General features: G+C 33.2%; 1 protein-coding gene across 14 annotated transcripts in view; it reads right to left on the bottom strand.

Moving 5' to 3' along the window:
* The window catches only part of BCAS3 (BCAS3 microtubule associated cell migration factor), a 794,545-nt gene that overhangs the window by 554,920 nt on the left and 223,306 nt on the right, over positions 1 to 16,319 (bottom strand). For all 14 annotated transcript variants that reach the window (XM_023502118.2, XM_031968505.1, XM_023502116.2 and 11 more), the window contains one exon: positions 11,363 to 11,533. In XM_023502118.2, the coding sequence (XP_023357886.1) occupies positions 11,363 to 11,533 (171 nt within the window). The remainder of the gene's footprint in view (positions 1 to 11,362; positions 11,534 to 16,319) is intronic.

Consider the following 16,319-nt stretch of genomic DNA (forward strand, 5'->3'; position numbering starts at 1 on the left):
TTCTTTTTGCTTCATATGTGACATTACAGAAAACATATCTATGATCGTTGAGGTATAGCAACCAACTTCACAATGGGTAGGTAGATGACTTCATCTCACTCTGCAGAATTGGATGTAGAAGGACAAACAAAAGAAGGAGCAGCAGCAAAAGATACATATGTTTTGTAATGTTTTGTAAATCATTTATATAATTATTAAATAATTATATAATTTATATAATCCCAAATATTTGTAATTCAGGAGAATTTTTAAATAGTTTTTCTTTCTATCTCTTCCTGCTGGGTTTCACTGATAATGTAAAAAAAAAAGTCCGTAAGTTTATTTTATATTCTGCAATTCTGCTAAAGTAAGAAATTGTTTCATAGAAATTTTAAATTGAATCTCTAGAGTCCTCTAAGTAAACCATCATATCATCTGGAAAAGGGGATTTTTTTTGTTCACTTTGCCTATGCTTATTCTCTCTCTGCAGCATCTTTTCTTTTACCCGAAATCATTGTGTTTTTATTATAACATTCTTGGAAATTCTCAATTTGAGTTTGTTTTGAAGAGGCAATCAATGGATTAATTTTCACATTACCCTCTGCTTCTAAAAAATCTAATAAATTCAACTAGTACTATATTTCTTTGAAATTCTTCAAAGCACCTTGTTCTATTTCTTTTCACAAAATAATTACTTAATAAATGCTACCAAATCTATATAGTAGTGTTCTAAAAATATGAACAAAATAACTGAAAACTTCATTCAATATCCATTTTCTACCAATTCAGACATACATACTTAATAAGGCTAATTATTAGCAGTGATGCATTATGACTCCTTGAAGAGTGACTCATAAATCTTAATGAATTAAAGAATGAGGTAGTTTTCGTGGTTAATTCTTTTTAAGCAGATATAGATCATCATTACAGCACATAGTTAATTCTTATTTCTACCCCATTATTATCTAATACCTTAATTTGTATGAGAAAATTTTCAAAAACAGATTATCTTTTTGCATGGATACCACCAATCAAGAGTAGCTACCATTATACATCTATGAGCAAAGGGCTGTTTCAATTTTTCCTTTGTATGCATGGGGAGATAAAAGTCACATAACTATATCAAAAAAGACAATTTTCATTCAAACATACAACCACTATATTTGCCCACACAGATATATTATGGAAGCAAAGATGCTTGCTTAATGTAACCGGTCATATTGAAGTATATCTTACTAAACAAATTTACCATAATGAAAATTTAATTCATTTCTTTAAAGATGCTGAAGATACCCAGAAATTTTATGCATTGGAAGACCTAAAATCTATCTTATTCTATTAGAAAGACAATAAAATAAGGGAATCTACTCCACTTTAGACATACATTTCTATGTACTGAAATAAATAACAATAGTCTGGTACTTTAGCCATAAACTTCAAATGAATAGCATCTTCTGGATTGATTTGAATATACCCTGAAAAGACAAAAGTTTTCTGCGACTTTGAAAATAGTAACAATGATACCACCTTAATATTCACAGCAAAACATTTATTTCATAAGAAGCCAAGAACCACTCAATCTTTTTAGAGTAATGTAAAATTCATCACTTTAGAATATAATACACTAAAAAGTTGTAGGAAGGACACAAGACAAAAAAAAGAAAAAGCTTTCAGATTCTCTAAGTCACTCTCTCATTCTATAAAATGTTTCCATTAAGAATTTGCTACTGATTTTTGTATTTGGTTACAAAATCATTTGGACCTACATAAATTTGCCTTCCTTAATTCTCACTGAGTTAAAATGAGATTATTTTAATAGTCTTATTCAAAAAAGAACCGTGACAAAAGGTCAAGAATAATAGGGGAAAAGTGAAGTGAAAGATTTCCTAGTTAGTTGGTACTAGATCTCAAACTGTATTACAAAATGGCCATCATAAAAACAATCTGGTACTAGTTAAGAAATATAATGGTGGATCAGCAGAATAGATTAGGTATACAATACACAGTAATAAATGACTAAAATAATCCAAGCTTTGGGGACAAGAACTTGCTATCTGGCAAAATTTGCTTGGAAAACTAGAAAGTAATTTGGCAGAAAATAGGTATAGATAAATTAATTTTAATGCTGTACTATTTGATTATTAATACAATTTGAATTTCCTTCTCTGTAAAAAGACAGAGAAGTCTCTCTCCTTCTAAAGAATATCAGAAGGATTACAGCTTTGCTCAAGGTATTTGGACAAGACCCCAACCAATTGGGAAACATAATTTCTTTTTAGGTTATAACTAGCTTCCAATTTAGGTGAATCTTCCTTTCCCTGGGAGAAGGAACTCCTGTCCTTAACCCCTTCATTGGAGTTTATGATGACCCAGGCAATGAAAGAGAAAACTAGCCAGGAAAGTCCAGATGGAAATGGTTTCCCCTGCACAGACTGCTAGAAGCTGCCAAGTTTCATGATCAAGTCATGTTCTCAAGAGGAGGAAGTGAAGATTTTCTAGCCTTCCTCCTCATTAAATATTCACCAATCAGAGTCAAATTTCATTTGTCAGGATAGTTCACTATCAGAAGGAATAGCCATGATTTCAGGTGTTTCATAGTCTCCCTTTGTTTACTGAGAGGAAACATCTGTAGATTGGCTAGCTTAATAAATAAATGGTTCGTTAATGCCTGTAGGAGGAGACTCCAAAGTAGAGACTATGAAGACATCCTCCTTTAATGGAGTTACTAAATTTCAAAGTGAAAATGAAAAAACTTCCTCCTACTACTTATAATTGCTTGAAACAAAACTCTAGTGATTTTCAGAGAAACTTTCACTGAAATCCAACTTATACAATGATGAAAAATATGCTCTATATTCTAAAAATAGAAGGCAGAATCTAGATCTAATGTATGCAACAGCCAAAAATGGTTTTCAGAAATCAGAATTTGAAGGTAAACTCTTTGTCTCATATCTTTACATGCATATACAAACACATACAATACAATTTCAAAATTTGAATTACTAGTACAGAGAACTGGATTTGGATTCTACAAGCTGCAAAATTTCGAAGTGCATCAGGCAACTAACTGACTAGGAAACTACATTACAGACAAAATTGAAATCATAAATCCTATACATGTTTGGAAGCCTGGTAGAAGTATATTTTCTCAGTATAATACCTATGGGCAAGGAAGACTGAATCAGACTCAGGTGACATGTAGGTTACTTTTCTTGCATTGCTTGGTTTCTTTGTTACAAGGCAGAGCTTTCTTGGGAAAGAAAGGAAGAAAAATGTTTAGAAATAAAAGCGATATCACTAAAAAGAAGAAAATTTTAAAAAATAAACATTTATGCATATATATGTACACACACATACATATATAAAATTTTAAGGAAAAAAATGTACCAATCATGTCTTCAAAAACATAAGATGAAATTCAGGAATTTCTACTTTCTACTTAAGCAGAAAGAATCTGGTAGCCAGCAAACCTGGATCCTAGTCCCAGCTATATTACTAAGTAGATGCATCATATTGGAAAAATTCTTTCCTTTTCCTCATCCACAAAAATGTAGGAGGACAATCATTACTTAAAGACCAGTGAAACTCTAACAAGCTGTGATCCAATAACAAAAAATTACCAGCAGCTAAATATAATACAGTGGACAGCTAGGTAGCATAGTGGATAGCATGCTGACCCTGGAATCAGGCGGATCTGAGTTAAAATATGGTTTTAGTTAGACATTTACTACGTGCATGATCCTGAACAAGTCACTTTACCCTGTTTACCTCAGTTTCTTTATCTGTAAACTGAGTTGCAGAAGGAAACGGCAAACCACTCCACAATCTTTGCCAAGAAAATCCCAAATGGAATCACAAAGAGATACAACTGAAAGGACTAAACAACAACAAATATGAATCTGACATCTGAGGTCTCCTTTACTATTCACTCCTCAACACTCTTCTTGGAAATAACTATGCATAATAAATCTAGTACCAAGTTTAGTCACTTCACACTATTTCTCATGTGTTTCTTTATTCTTTTTTTTCCTTTTTTTGTTTTATTTTATTTTCAGTTCTGAATTCTCTCACATTCTCTCCCTTGTTTCCCACTTCCTATCTAATGATAAAAAAAAACTTGTTACAAATATGTATTATCATGCAAAGAAAATTTTCACTTTGAAAAAAAGAAAAAAAGGAGACAGAGAGAGTAGATTCTTCAATCTACTCTGTGAAAATACCCATTTTCTGTCTCAAGGTGGACAGTGTGTTTTATCATGAGTCCTCTACTAATGAGATAGAAGATCATTTTGCTGAAAAGAATTGCTAAGTATTTCATATCTTTACAGTACTGTTGTTTTTGTATAAATTGCTCTCAGTTCTCCTCAATTTACTACGCATCAATTCATTTACGCTTTCCCAAGTCTTTCGAAGCTATCGCCTTTCTTACATCACAACTGCATTTCAGCATCTTCATATACCATAACTTCTCCCGCCAATTCTCTAATAGGTCACTCTGTTTTCAGTCCTTTATCACCAAAAAACAAAACAGAGATGCGTTCTCTCTCTCTCTCTCTCTCTCTTTATATATGCTGACATATATATATATATCAGTATTTAAACAGGATTTATTAAGTGCATGCCATCTTAGTGCTATGAAAGTCTTTTAAAAAAATTTTATCTCTTTCAGACATGGTCAAAGTAGTAGTATAACTGAGTGAAAAGGTATAAAGAGTTTAATAACTTTTTGGGTATAGTTCAAATTGCATTTTAGATCAGACTAACATTCTACCAATAATGCAATAAAGTAACTTGTTTTCTCACAACCCTTTATGTGTTTGTCATTTTCCATTTTTGTCAATTTAGCAAATCTGATGGATATGAAGTGGTATCTCAAAATAATTTTAATTTACATTTCTCCAATTATTAACGATTAAAATATTTTTCAATTATTTATTGACATCTTAATTTTTTCCTCTAAACACAGCATATTCATATCTTTTGACCATTTATCAATTAGGGAATGGTTCTTATGCCCTCTCTTTCCACTGACCTACATATTATACTGCTACAGGCCCTTTTCATTTCACACCAATAGTTTTCTAGTTGGGTATCATTGTATCTAGTCTTTCCTCACTTCAATTAATCTTCCAATGAGCTGCCAAAGTGATTTTCCTAAAGTACAGTTCAGATCATATAACCTCCTATTAAAGAAACTCCATTTGTTCCAAGATTCAAATATAAAATGCTCTGTTTGCCATTTAAGGTACTCAATAACCTATATTTCTATTTTTTCTTACACTTAATACCCTCCACATATTTGACAATGCAGTAATATTTGCCCTCTTGATATTGCTGTCAGAATACCCTCCATCTCCTGAATATCTACTATTCAGCTATCTACCATGCCTGAAATGTTCTCTAGCTTCACTTCTGCCTGCTAGTTTCTCTGACTTGCTTTAAAAATCAAGTCAAATGTCATTTTTGACAAGTTATCTCTTTATACTCGGTCTTCAGGGCCCATCATTGTGTTACTGACTTCCTTCTGAGGCTATTTTCCATCAACTTTAAGTACATCCTATACCTACATAATTGTTTGTATAGGTTGTCTCCCCTTTCACAATATAAGCTTCTTGAGAAGAACCAAGTCCATCACAGTTGACTATAACATAATCTTGTTGTTTTTCTTGGCTTTGTATACTTCAATCAGCATAATTTCATGTAAATATTTTCAAACTTTTCTGAAATAAGTCCACTCATCATTTTTTATAGAACAATAATATTCTATTACATTCCTATACCGTAACTTTTTTAGCCAATCTCCAATTGGTGAGCATCTACTTAAATGTCACTTCTTTGCCACTATAAAAAGAACTGCTAAAACATTTTTGTACATGTGGTTCCTTCTTCCTCTTTTACGATTTCTTTGGGACAAAGACTCAGTAGAAACACTGCTAGATCAAAAGGTATGGACAATTTGATAGCATTTTGGGCATAGTTCCAAATTGTTCTCCACAATGGTTAGATCATTTCACAACTCCACTAACAATGCATTAGTGTCCCAGTTTTTCCACATCCCCTGCAACAGTGACCAATTTTTTTTTCCTATCAGCTTAGCCAGTTTGAGAGGTGTGAGGTAGTACCTTCAGAGTTGACAATATCTTTTGAATAAAAATTCATTTCAATAAGCATTGGAATTTCATAAAGGCTAATTATAAAAGATTCAAGTTACAGGAAAGGGGGACCAAAGTTCTACCCCCTTACAAAATAAGTGTTTGCTTTTAGTATCAAAACTCTATGTGGATGCTAACAATAGTACATAAAATTAAAGGCCTACTAACTTTGATGGGATCATATATACCATTCAGGTTAAAATATTATGATATTATACTGGTATACTGATAGAGATCATTGGAAGAAAAAAGTAAATATCACCAGAAAATTATGAAAATGAAGCCTTCTCTTGACCTTAGGAAGAAGGCCAACTGTAATGTGTGGTGAGAAATAAAGTCATGAAACTCTCCTCAAATGGCCCATTCTTAAAAATTTAAACAAAAATAGGCAAGAAGACCTAATTAAATTATTAAATTAAATTGTTCCTGCTACTTATTACTAATCTTACCCAGTTTTATTCAAGAGTTAACCCCAGAAAGCCGTGTTGACATATCCAAGATGATTCTCTTCTTTTCTTTTCTATAACCCTTCACTCTTCTCTTTGGTGGTAATCAGTGTTGATTGAACCATATGTATCTTTCCTTATCAGATCTCATAATTAAACATCACTTTTCCCTCTTGTTTCCCATCTTTTCTTTTCCATATTTCCTGCAGCTAGGCATATTTTTCAAAATCCTTGAGGAAGAAGTGAACTTTTAAACAAAATTAGTCTCTGGATATAGCCTACCCTTCATCATAGCTGTGTCATAACAATGTACTCTTGTAACAGATAGGGATCGTGGGCCTCTTCTTACTGATTGCCTCAGAACTGAAGCGCAATGAAGGAGAGAAGGTATGAACAAAGCCGCCAAACAAGGGAGATAGAAGTCACCCATGAATTTGAGGACCCTGTTTCCCTAGGTCTCCCAAGCTCCGAAGCTGGTCAAATGCAGGAAGAAAAATATATCTGGCAGAGCTGGTCAAATAGCCAATTCTGTGGATTTCCCTTATGTTACTGAGCAAATTGCCATAAACATTCAAAAAGCTGGTGAATTGGTAGTTCTTGTTTTGGTAGATCTTTATTTTCTTCTCTTTATAACACAGTAATCTTGATACTATATTTCATGTCAGAATGAATTAAAAGCCAAGCCACAAGGTAAAAATACAGATGAGCTTAGGTTTTCTGCAGGCCAGTGTGTCATCATATAGGAAGAGAATGCTTTTCCAATATCCTCTCAATAGATTTCAAAATCACTAAAAGAGAAGTGATTCCATATAATAACAACAAGCTCTTTTGGAGAGGGTCCACAGAATCACTTCTCTTCCTGTTTGAAATGCCAGGGTGTCAGCACCACCAGAAAACAAAATATAATTTTCCAAAAGACCAGTCTCTACTCACCACTTGACTGAGCACACTGAACCAATGAGCAAGCATTGTCAACTTGACTGTATTAAAGTTCAACAGAACACCATAATTGATACAAGATGGATAAGCCAGTCTTTGTCATCTGAACAGAGAGGCTGACAAAACACCTAGGAAATCACTAAATTTGTTATCAAAAGCAGCATTTATTTTCTGGGTAAGGGTGGCTTACATTTTTTTATCCTCCCAAAATATATTTTTTTTCATTTTGAGAGTGATCAAGACTGTTGACTAGTAGTCAAAAGCAATTAGAAGAACAATTATAACAATCCTTAATGGCAAATTATACCATTTAATTTATCCAGGTCTAGAAATGCTTTTATATAAAACATGAAAGTAACATGAATAAAAATGGGTACAAATCCAATCAAATTGCTTTTGTCCTTAATGCAGTTACTAAAGAAGGATCACGTCATCATAAAATCAAACAAATCAGATTAGCATCAGAAAGATGACAGATCAGATTTTATACCTCTTTACTGTAAACATGGAAATATCTTTATTAAAGACTTGATGGATTTAAAGAGCAAAAACCAATGCATTGTCAGCTTCAGTTCCCAAGATGTATGAGGAAGAAAAAAACATTATAGCTAAGGTCAAACATCAGTGGAAAGGGGCTAAAAGTGATAAATCTATAACATTAACTACTGCACTCCTTTTAATAGAATCCAGCATAAACTCAAAACAGCCTTGCGCTCAGACTGAACTATTTATCTGAGACAAAAATGTCTTCTTGACAAAAAACAGATTCCCTTCAATAAAAGAAAGGCAGACAAAATTATGCTCTGAGGGAATCCTGTTGCTTTTTTTTTTAACAAAGAATTATTCTGTAATACATGTAGACATTAAACTTAATTTTACCTAAATACTTTCAAAAATGTGTGGCAACAGAATGAAAAAATATGCAATATTTTAGAACATATATTATTAATCATTAACCAAGGCAGAAAAGGTACTATCTTTTTTCTAAATGATAATTACATGAGATAATTTATTGGTGTTGAATATTATTTAACTTTTGGCATCTGAAAAGCTGAACATTGCTTTTATTGCTATGATTCTTACTTCTTGATAAGAATCTTTATTGGGTTCAATTGTTATCATTTTCAAACTAAATGGAAATGAACTTTTGAAATGGCAGAGATCTATAGTTCTTCCTTCCTTTCATTCCTCTCAAAACTCTACCTCCTCTACCAAACTCCAGAGAATTCCTTTTTAATGTAATAAAAAATTAATAAGGAACAGGGGAAAATTCAATCACATTTGAAAATTCAAAGAGTACAAAATGCTATGCTTGGACGCAGTTAACTTTTTTTCTATTTTCTTCTGTTTTTCTATATTCCAGATAATATATGAGAGCTCTTAATTAATATGCTATTCTCACCTTTATGTTTCATCAAAAACATTAAAGAAAGAATATTAAACTTTTAAATGACCCCCTATCTCTGTGTCAACAAATGTTAGATGTTTAACAGACTTATTTGTAGTCAGAAAACTGCCTAGTGTTGAGGATCATTACTAGAAACTAAATGTGGGTGGCCTAGCGATGAATTAATTAAGAATCAAGTATCAAAGGTCAAAAGCAAATATTTTTTCTTTAAAACTCACAAACCACTTAAAGTTTATGTATTTAATTCCAATTTTTAAAAGGGGAACATCTGTATAGGTTTATTTCTATCCATTTCAGCTAATTAACAGGTCTAAATAAATAGCCATTAAGGCAAACTGAAAAGTTTGCTAACACTTCATTAAAAGGAAGTTTAAACAAGCACATGAGCCTTGTTAACATATTTTGGTTTACCACAAAGTTATTTGGGCTTCGGGAAAATTATTTTTATTCTGTTTTAAAATAAAATATGACAGCCAGATCCACTGGCTCAGAATTCTAAAGACTTTTCTCTTTTCACTACACTGTAGTTCAAACTTTTTCAAAGCCACTGTTTGTTAATGCAAGAACTCACTCCTAAGCAGCTGCCATATGCCATATTTCACCAAGATGTCTACCACAATATACTAAAAGCATATTTTCCCAAGGAACATTTGATATTTGGGGCTAATACTTTAAAGCCTCTGATACTTTCTAAATGGTATTTTCTGAAGAAGGAAATGAGCATATGCATGGCACAAAGCTAAAACAATTTTAATTCCATCAATGTTGAGCTGTTATTTTACACAATTGAGCTAATTTTATATTGTATTTTAACATAAACATTCACAAACTGGTGAAAATGAATTTTTTTCTTTTTTCCTTGCTTGCATAATTGTTTTAGAAATACTCGATTAAAATATTGCTATGGAAACATTTTTTATTGTACTGAAAAATCCCATTTATTATGTTCATGTTTATTCAGTCTCTTTCTTGCAAAATGAAAAACGAAATAAAATTAAAATTAAGCTTTAAAGATTTTCAACTGCCATGACTTCAAAAAGTATACTGCAAACTGAAGTCACAAAAATTTATTTCTAGGGTAATATTTTTAAATAATGACTATCTTGAATTCCAGTGTTAACCTATAATATTTGGGGGATTGAAGGGAATTAAACCTTTTAACTTTTTAACAATGGTTGGGATTATTCATCACATGGATATATCACACGTGCAAAGTCAATGATATTATTTAACACAGAACCAAATAAAAAAATAAATAGATAAGCCCCATTATGATGTTTGCTTTTGATTTGTGCTTTTAAAAAATCTCTGCCTTATAAATAAAATTATTTATCTCATTTCAAATATGAACTTAAAATCACTATCCAGTTAGATATTACAAAGGAAAATATAAAGGCTTCATGCAATTCTACAAAACTTCTAATTTTTCATTTTTGTCTTTAGTAAGAAAATAAAACATAATGTCATAAATTCTGGAAAGGAAAAAAATATCTCAGGCCCCTAAACTCATCTAGCTCAACACTAGTACATTCTGGGGAAAAAAAATGGATTTATATTGCAATAATTTCTAAAATAAAACAGGACTTAAAGTCATGCCATTGATTCTGAAATTTTAAATCCTTTTTCTGCTTTTATTATATTTCTATTTACAAAAGTAAACTCAATTTCCAGCACATTTTTGAAGAACTTCATGATTTAATTTTTAAAACAAGTAAACAGCAGAAAATATTTGTAAAATAATGGCAAACTAATAAAGAACCAATTCCAAAGCCAAAAAGTCAGTTATAATATTTGAATCACTGAAACTTTTTACTCATCTTTCTTCTAGAAAATTCTAAATGTGAAGTTAAGATAGAAGGCTTATAAATTCATTTAGAAGGTTTCTTTTTTTTTTCTTTCTAAAGCAAATGGATTACCAGAAACAGGATTTATAGCTGTTTTCAACATGCCCAGCACCGCCCTTGTCCACTCAAATTTATTTCACAAATATTCCAGCTCACTCAAGTTACAATGGATTCCTAATTATTCCTTCATTACACCATATCAAACAGTTCACCAAGATTCTAAATCCTAGTCAGAGTTTGTTGCTACTCTGCATTAATAACTGTAATCAGAGCAACACCACCACTGGTCAGCATAAATCAGTGTCAATGCTGAGCAAGTGTGAGGAAAGCACAACTGACAGTTCACACTCGATGTTGTCAAAATGTCATGTAAATGAGCATTAAGGTCTGTATACATGTTGGCTCAGCTGGATCCTCAATGATGCTTCACCAACACAGGCAGCAGAGCAAACATGCAGATGCTGCTGACCTGGCAGACACAAAGACACTCCCTATTGTGTTGAAGCAAGATAAAAGCAAGGCAATCCCTGCAAGAAGCAGAAATCCAGGAAAAAAATTTAGTTTCTGCTTGCTACATGCACCAGAGCTTCTTACCTGTCCTTCTCCGACTGTCTCCGTGTCAATAACTGTGATAATTCCTGGGACCAGAGGACTTCGACGAGTATTGCTGTGGATGGCAACGTCCTCCTCAGTTACACCCGAAGGCAGTGTACCAGTCAGCTGGGTAACCACTTTCCCAACCATTGTCAGTCCAGTTTTCAGAGTCTAAAGCAATGAAAAATAAAAAGGATGGCACTTGGATTTCCCATGCAAGTGCCCACTGCATTCATATTCTACACCATTTTTTCTCACAAATTGGAAGTATCTCTAAAAACCCATAAGCTACTTTCCCCCCCATGAATTTAATGAAAAAGAAATCATATTAAGGCTGATCCAGTGCCTTTTAACATGATTTTCAGATTTCAGTAAATTAGGGGAGTACAAAATCAAAGGTTGGCAAATGTTCTTTTAGCTGACATTGGTTGTAGGGAGGCAAGGAGGAAGAGATTTTTTAAAAATCAGAAAATTAATTTTCTCCTCTTGAGAGTATATTACACACATGAGATTTAAAATTGGAAAGACACCTTAAATTTCCCTTAGTCTAATGCCCTAAATTTTACAAAATGAGGCCCAGGAAGGATTGACATTAGTAGCAAAAGGCAGATCCAGGGATTCCATATCTGGCAATTTTTCAACTATGTCATAATATCACACTACCTTCCACTATACAATGTTGCCTTGATATGAATATCAAATGATCTAGATATATTAGTATATGCACATGAATTAACATGCACAGATACACATCTTTTTTTCCTTCTTTAAAATGCATATTTTAAAAGAAATATCCTAATTTAAAAAAACATGGACAGTATGATATGCAACTCTCTTGTTGAAATATTCTCATAACTCTGTCCTTTATTTAAATCAGGTCAAATTACATTGGTAATTCTGCCAAGCAGTTGGGACTACTCTTTCCAACATAGCTGAAATTTACTGTTTTGTAATATCACATCCTAACCACTAAGGTCTGGAATGATGAACTTGCCATCTCCCACTAAAATGCTAATAACTAGTAAATGAAGTATTACAAAAAATTAGCCTTGAAGCTCCTACCCCTATATGGCAATTCAATTTGTTTCTAAAATACTGTTATGGTTTAATATCATGGAATATTTTCAATTGGTCCTTTTCCACTTAAAGCAAACATATAAACAACTAAAGCTTGTTGCATGCAGTATCTTAGATGTTAAATTAGAATCCTCTCTACTCAGAATACTCCTTAGAGGGATACAGGATGCTTTACAAGCAAGCTACAAAATACATCGATGGGTTAATAACTTGTAAAAAATTAAAAAGAGCCTCCCAAGTGTTTCAGAACTAGAATATAGGCTAGGACACATCTCTATCAGCAACCCAGCAAAACAAGTTTTTGTATCTTTTATGTAGGCACACCATTGTTATTACTATTTATATTCAGATTTGATTGAATATGCAAGCAGGCCATTTGTCCTACCATGGATCTAGTACCAGTCATACCTTATAAGAATGGAAAAGAAGCTAAATAATCATTCCTCAACTGTCTTTTAGATTTATGGAAAGGGGGGACAACTAAAGAACCATAATACTGCGTCCTAATAAATACTTAACTAAAATGACCAGCAAAGCTGTCTGCTGAATTCAAATACAAAGACACAGCTCGCAGCAGACTGAATCCCAGGAAAAGCCACAAATCAATTGTAACTGTTTTGTTTAGTGCTAAAAACTCAAACTGCAGTGATTAGAAAACACATTAGTGTTCATCAATTAGCAGCCAAACGTTTGTTTCAATAATTCATAAGAAATGACTTACACAGAGTCTGTTAGTGTGCTGTCAGGAAAGCCTCTGAAGGAGCAACAGAATTAGGCGCCACACAGTATTGACGGCAAAGGCCAGCCAGGAAGCGTGATTAACCTCTGAGATGCCTTGGCTGATGTACTTACTCCATTAATGCTAATGGAGGTGCTCCCACTTACACGGAGGAGCCATTCCTTTATCAAAGGAATGCCTCTTGGTTTTAAAGACTTCAGTTGTATAACCTCTCCATCTGCCCCAAGCTTCTTGTTTCATGCTCTCATGCCAACAAATGGGAATATAATTAAACAAGTGAAGCACACAAGAGGCAAAGTCATGCACCAATGTAGAGCGCCAGATGCTAAGAGAGGTTAATACGCATGACGGACAGAACTCCTTTGGAGGAGAAAGACAGCTGAGCAGGGCATCTCACAAAGCTCAAGGTTTGTTCTACTTGAGAGGAATTAGTAGGCTCAAAGAAAAACCATGGTTAATTCAAAGTGTTGCTCTATCAATAAATGGCCATAAGCTCTCTTCTCTGAACTGAAGTCATTAAAAAGTTATGAAATCACAAGGGCCCAGTCCCTTGCCCTCAGTTCATTATCAGTGAACAGTCTCCATCATGAAGAACAAGAAGTTGCATACATTCTACCTCAATTTATTAGAGGAGACAATGAAAAAACATTATTTTGGGAAGTATGGAAGAAGAAGAGAATGGTAGGAGAGAAACTCACTTGTTTTTAATCATAGGATTTGAATCGGAAGAAACCTTTAAGATTATCTAGTCCAAGCTCCATTTTTTTATGGAGACAGAAACTGAGGTTGAAATATGGGGAAGTGCCTTTCATAAGCCACATGCTGATTTGACCAACTCGGGATCCAAAGCAAGCTCTCCAAATGCCAGGCCTAGGGCACTTCCCTCTATACTACACTAGCTCTCCTATTTCATGCTGCTTTTTTTCTGTAAGGAGTCTTATTGCTTACTTCTAAGGAAAGTTAGTGGCTGTGTTTTAGAATCAGACAATACTTAGTATTTTTCCAGTATTATATGGATACCCAGAGATCTGGGCACTGCTTTTAAGAAATAAGCAATCTAAAAATATTTATGCTGAGAATTCTCAGTCCCATAGATAGCAAATTGATGGCATCTACTTCTTGGCTTGCAAAACTAATGAGGTGTGAATTGTCAAAGCAGAATGGAATACTTCAGAAAGCCTAGTAGTCAGAAAAAAAGTCCTCTCTTTTCAAGTCTGTATAAAAGATGACAAAAAGATAAAAGAGGGAAAACTGGTTTTCACAAGTATTTACTGAAAGAAAAATATAATTTGATTATGATAAATTAAATCAAACTGAAGGTAGCTTACAAGCTGAAGAACTTAAAATAAAAATATTAGACACTTTTCTAATATCTGTCTTTGACAAGACTGTGAAAGTACAGAACATACTCTGTGAGAAAGAAGGATAATAAGAAAGGCAAAGAAGGCATCTCAATCCATTATGACATCAGTGAAACATTCTCATAGTCCTTAAGCCTTCCTGTCACAAGCACACTTGCCAAAACTTTCTTGATCATCTTAACCTTTCCCATGCTATATCAATTATCCTTCTATCCATTAGTGTTAATAGCCTTCGTCCACATAAGCTGTTGTCATTAAGAAGTTATCAGGTAACAAAAGAAAACAGCGCATTTTTTGCTAAATCAATTTATCACCTTGAGGTTAAAGACACTAAAAGGAAGAATCAACTGTGACAATTATGAAATAAGCAGAAAAGCTAGATCAAAGTTTTATGGGAAAGACTACCCAGGTCATCAAAGCAGTATACCCTTATTGCAAAGAAAAAAACAAAAAACAAAATGTATCTTCTTTTTGGAGTAAGGAAATGAATTTTGTTTTTTCTTTTAACATAAGCCACCTGATAACAAAAATTCCAAGAAATTATCAGAAAAACATAAAAGGAAGTAGTAACTTCATACAATTTAGAAAATGAAGGGAAGAAAAACATACTTCTTAAATCAACAATCTCCCCTGTGAAGCCTTGGACAAATCATTGTGCACTTATTTCTTCAGCAGGAACTTTTCCCCAAAAGTTCCAAATATATCTCGACCTATTTTTTTAATTGATAGCTTTAGTACAAAACTATATCACTCCTCACCTAGCTTATAGTAAAGAACTTCTAACTGATCTCCCTCATACTCTCCCCTCCCAAGTTCATTCTAAATTAACTCTCCTCAAGGACAGAACTGATTTTGCTATTGTCCTACTTAGTTAACTCCAGTGATTCCTTTTTGATTTTCTGGTTCATTATATATTACACCACTTCCTAACATTCACAACTAACCAAACAGCAAGCACTCAGACCTGGTTTGGGATTCAGCAACAGTAAAGCATTTTTCCACATGGAACTCAGCAACACAAATGTATCTTCCAACATAAAAGGAGTTGCTAAGATTGTAATTTGTGCCTCTATAATATCTCTACAATACTTACATTTGGAAATGTGGAATTGTTTCGTAAATCCCAGTGCAAACATCTTAATACAGATGTTTACCACCTCTGTCCTTGACTATTATATTAGTCCCTTAACTGGTCTTCAGGCACCAGTCTCTCTTTCTACTTAATTCATCCTATGAATCATTGCCCAAATCATCATAATTCATCGGTATAATATGATCACTGCTCTACTCAAAAAAGTTAAGGGGTTTTCCCATTGACATCTAGATAAAATATGAAGGCTTGATGCTTGATTTAGCTATCCAATTTTATTTCATAATAAACTAATTCATATGTGTTATATTTGAGTTAACCTGAAATATTTCCATCCCCCCCACCCATTTTCAACCTGCCACTGCCTATTCCCACACGTTTGTTCAATTCTCTAAAACTAGAATGACCTAGCCCTGTTTCCATCTGGTAAAGTGCTTCTTTCCTTTAAGATTCAAATTAAAATACAATTCTTTATGAATCTTCAGGTCCGTCAGATGAAAATGAGTTCTCACCCATCAGATATCCTATACTTTTGTTAGATATCATATTTGTATTTATTTCATTCCCTGTTCTGCCACCATCATTCTCATCTCTGCTTAAAAGTAATATGAATACTGTCAATGCTGAAAAAGTACCCATGCATATATCTTGTAAATAAAAAGCTATAATAAAATTTTTAAAAAAAATTAA

This window comes from Sarcophilus harrisii, chromosome 4 (assembly GCF_902635505.1).
Source record: "Sarcophilus harrisii chromosome 4, mSarHar1.11, whole genome shotgun sequence".
NCBI classification, from domain to species: Eukaryota; Metazoa; Chordata; class Mammalia; order Dasyuromorphia; family Dasyuridae; genus Sarcophilus; species Sarcophilus harrisii.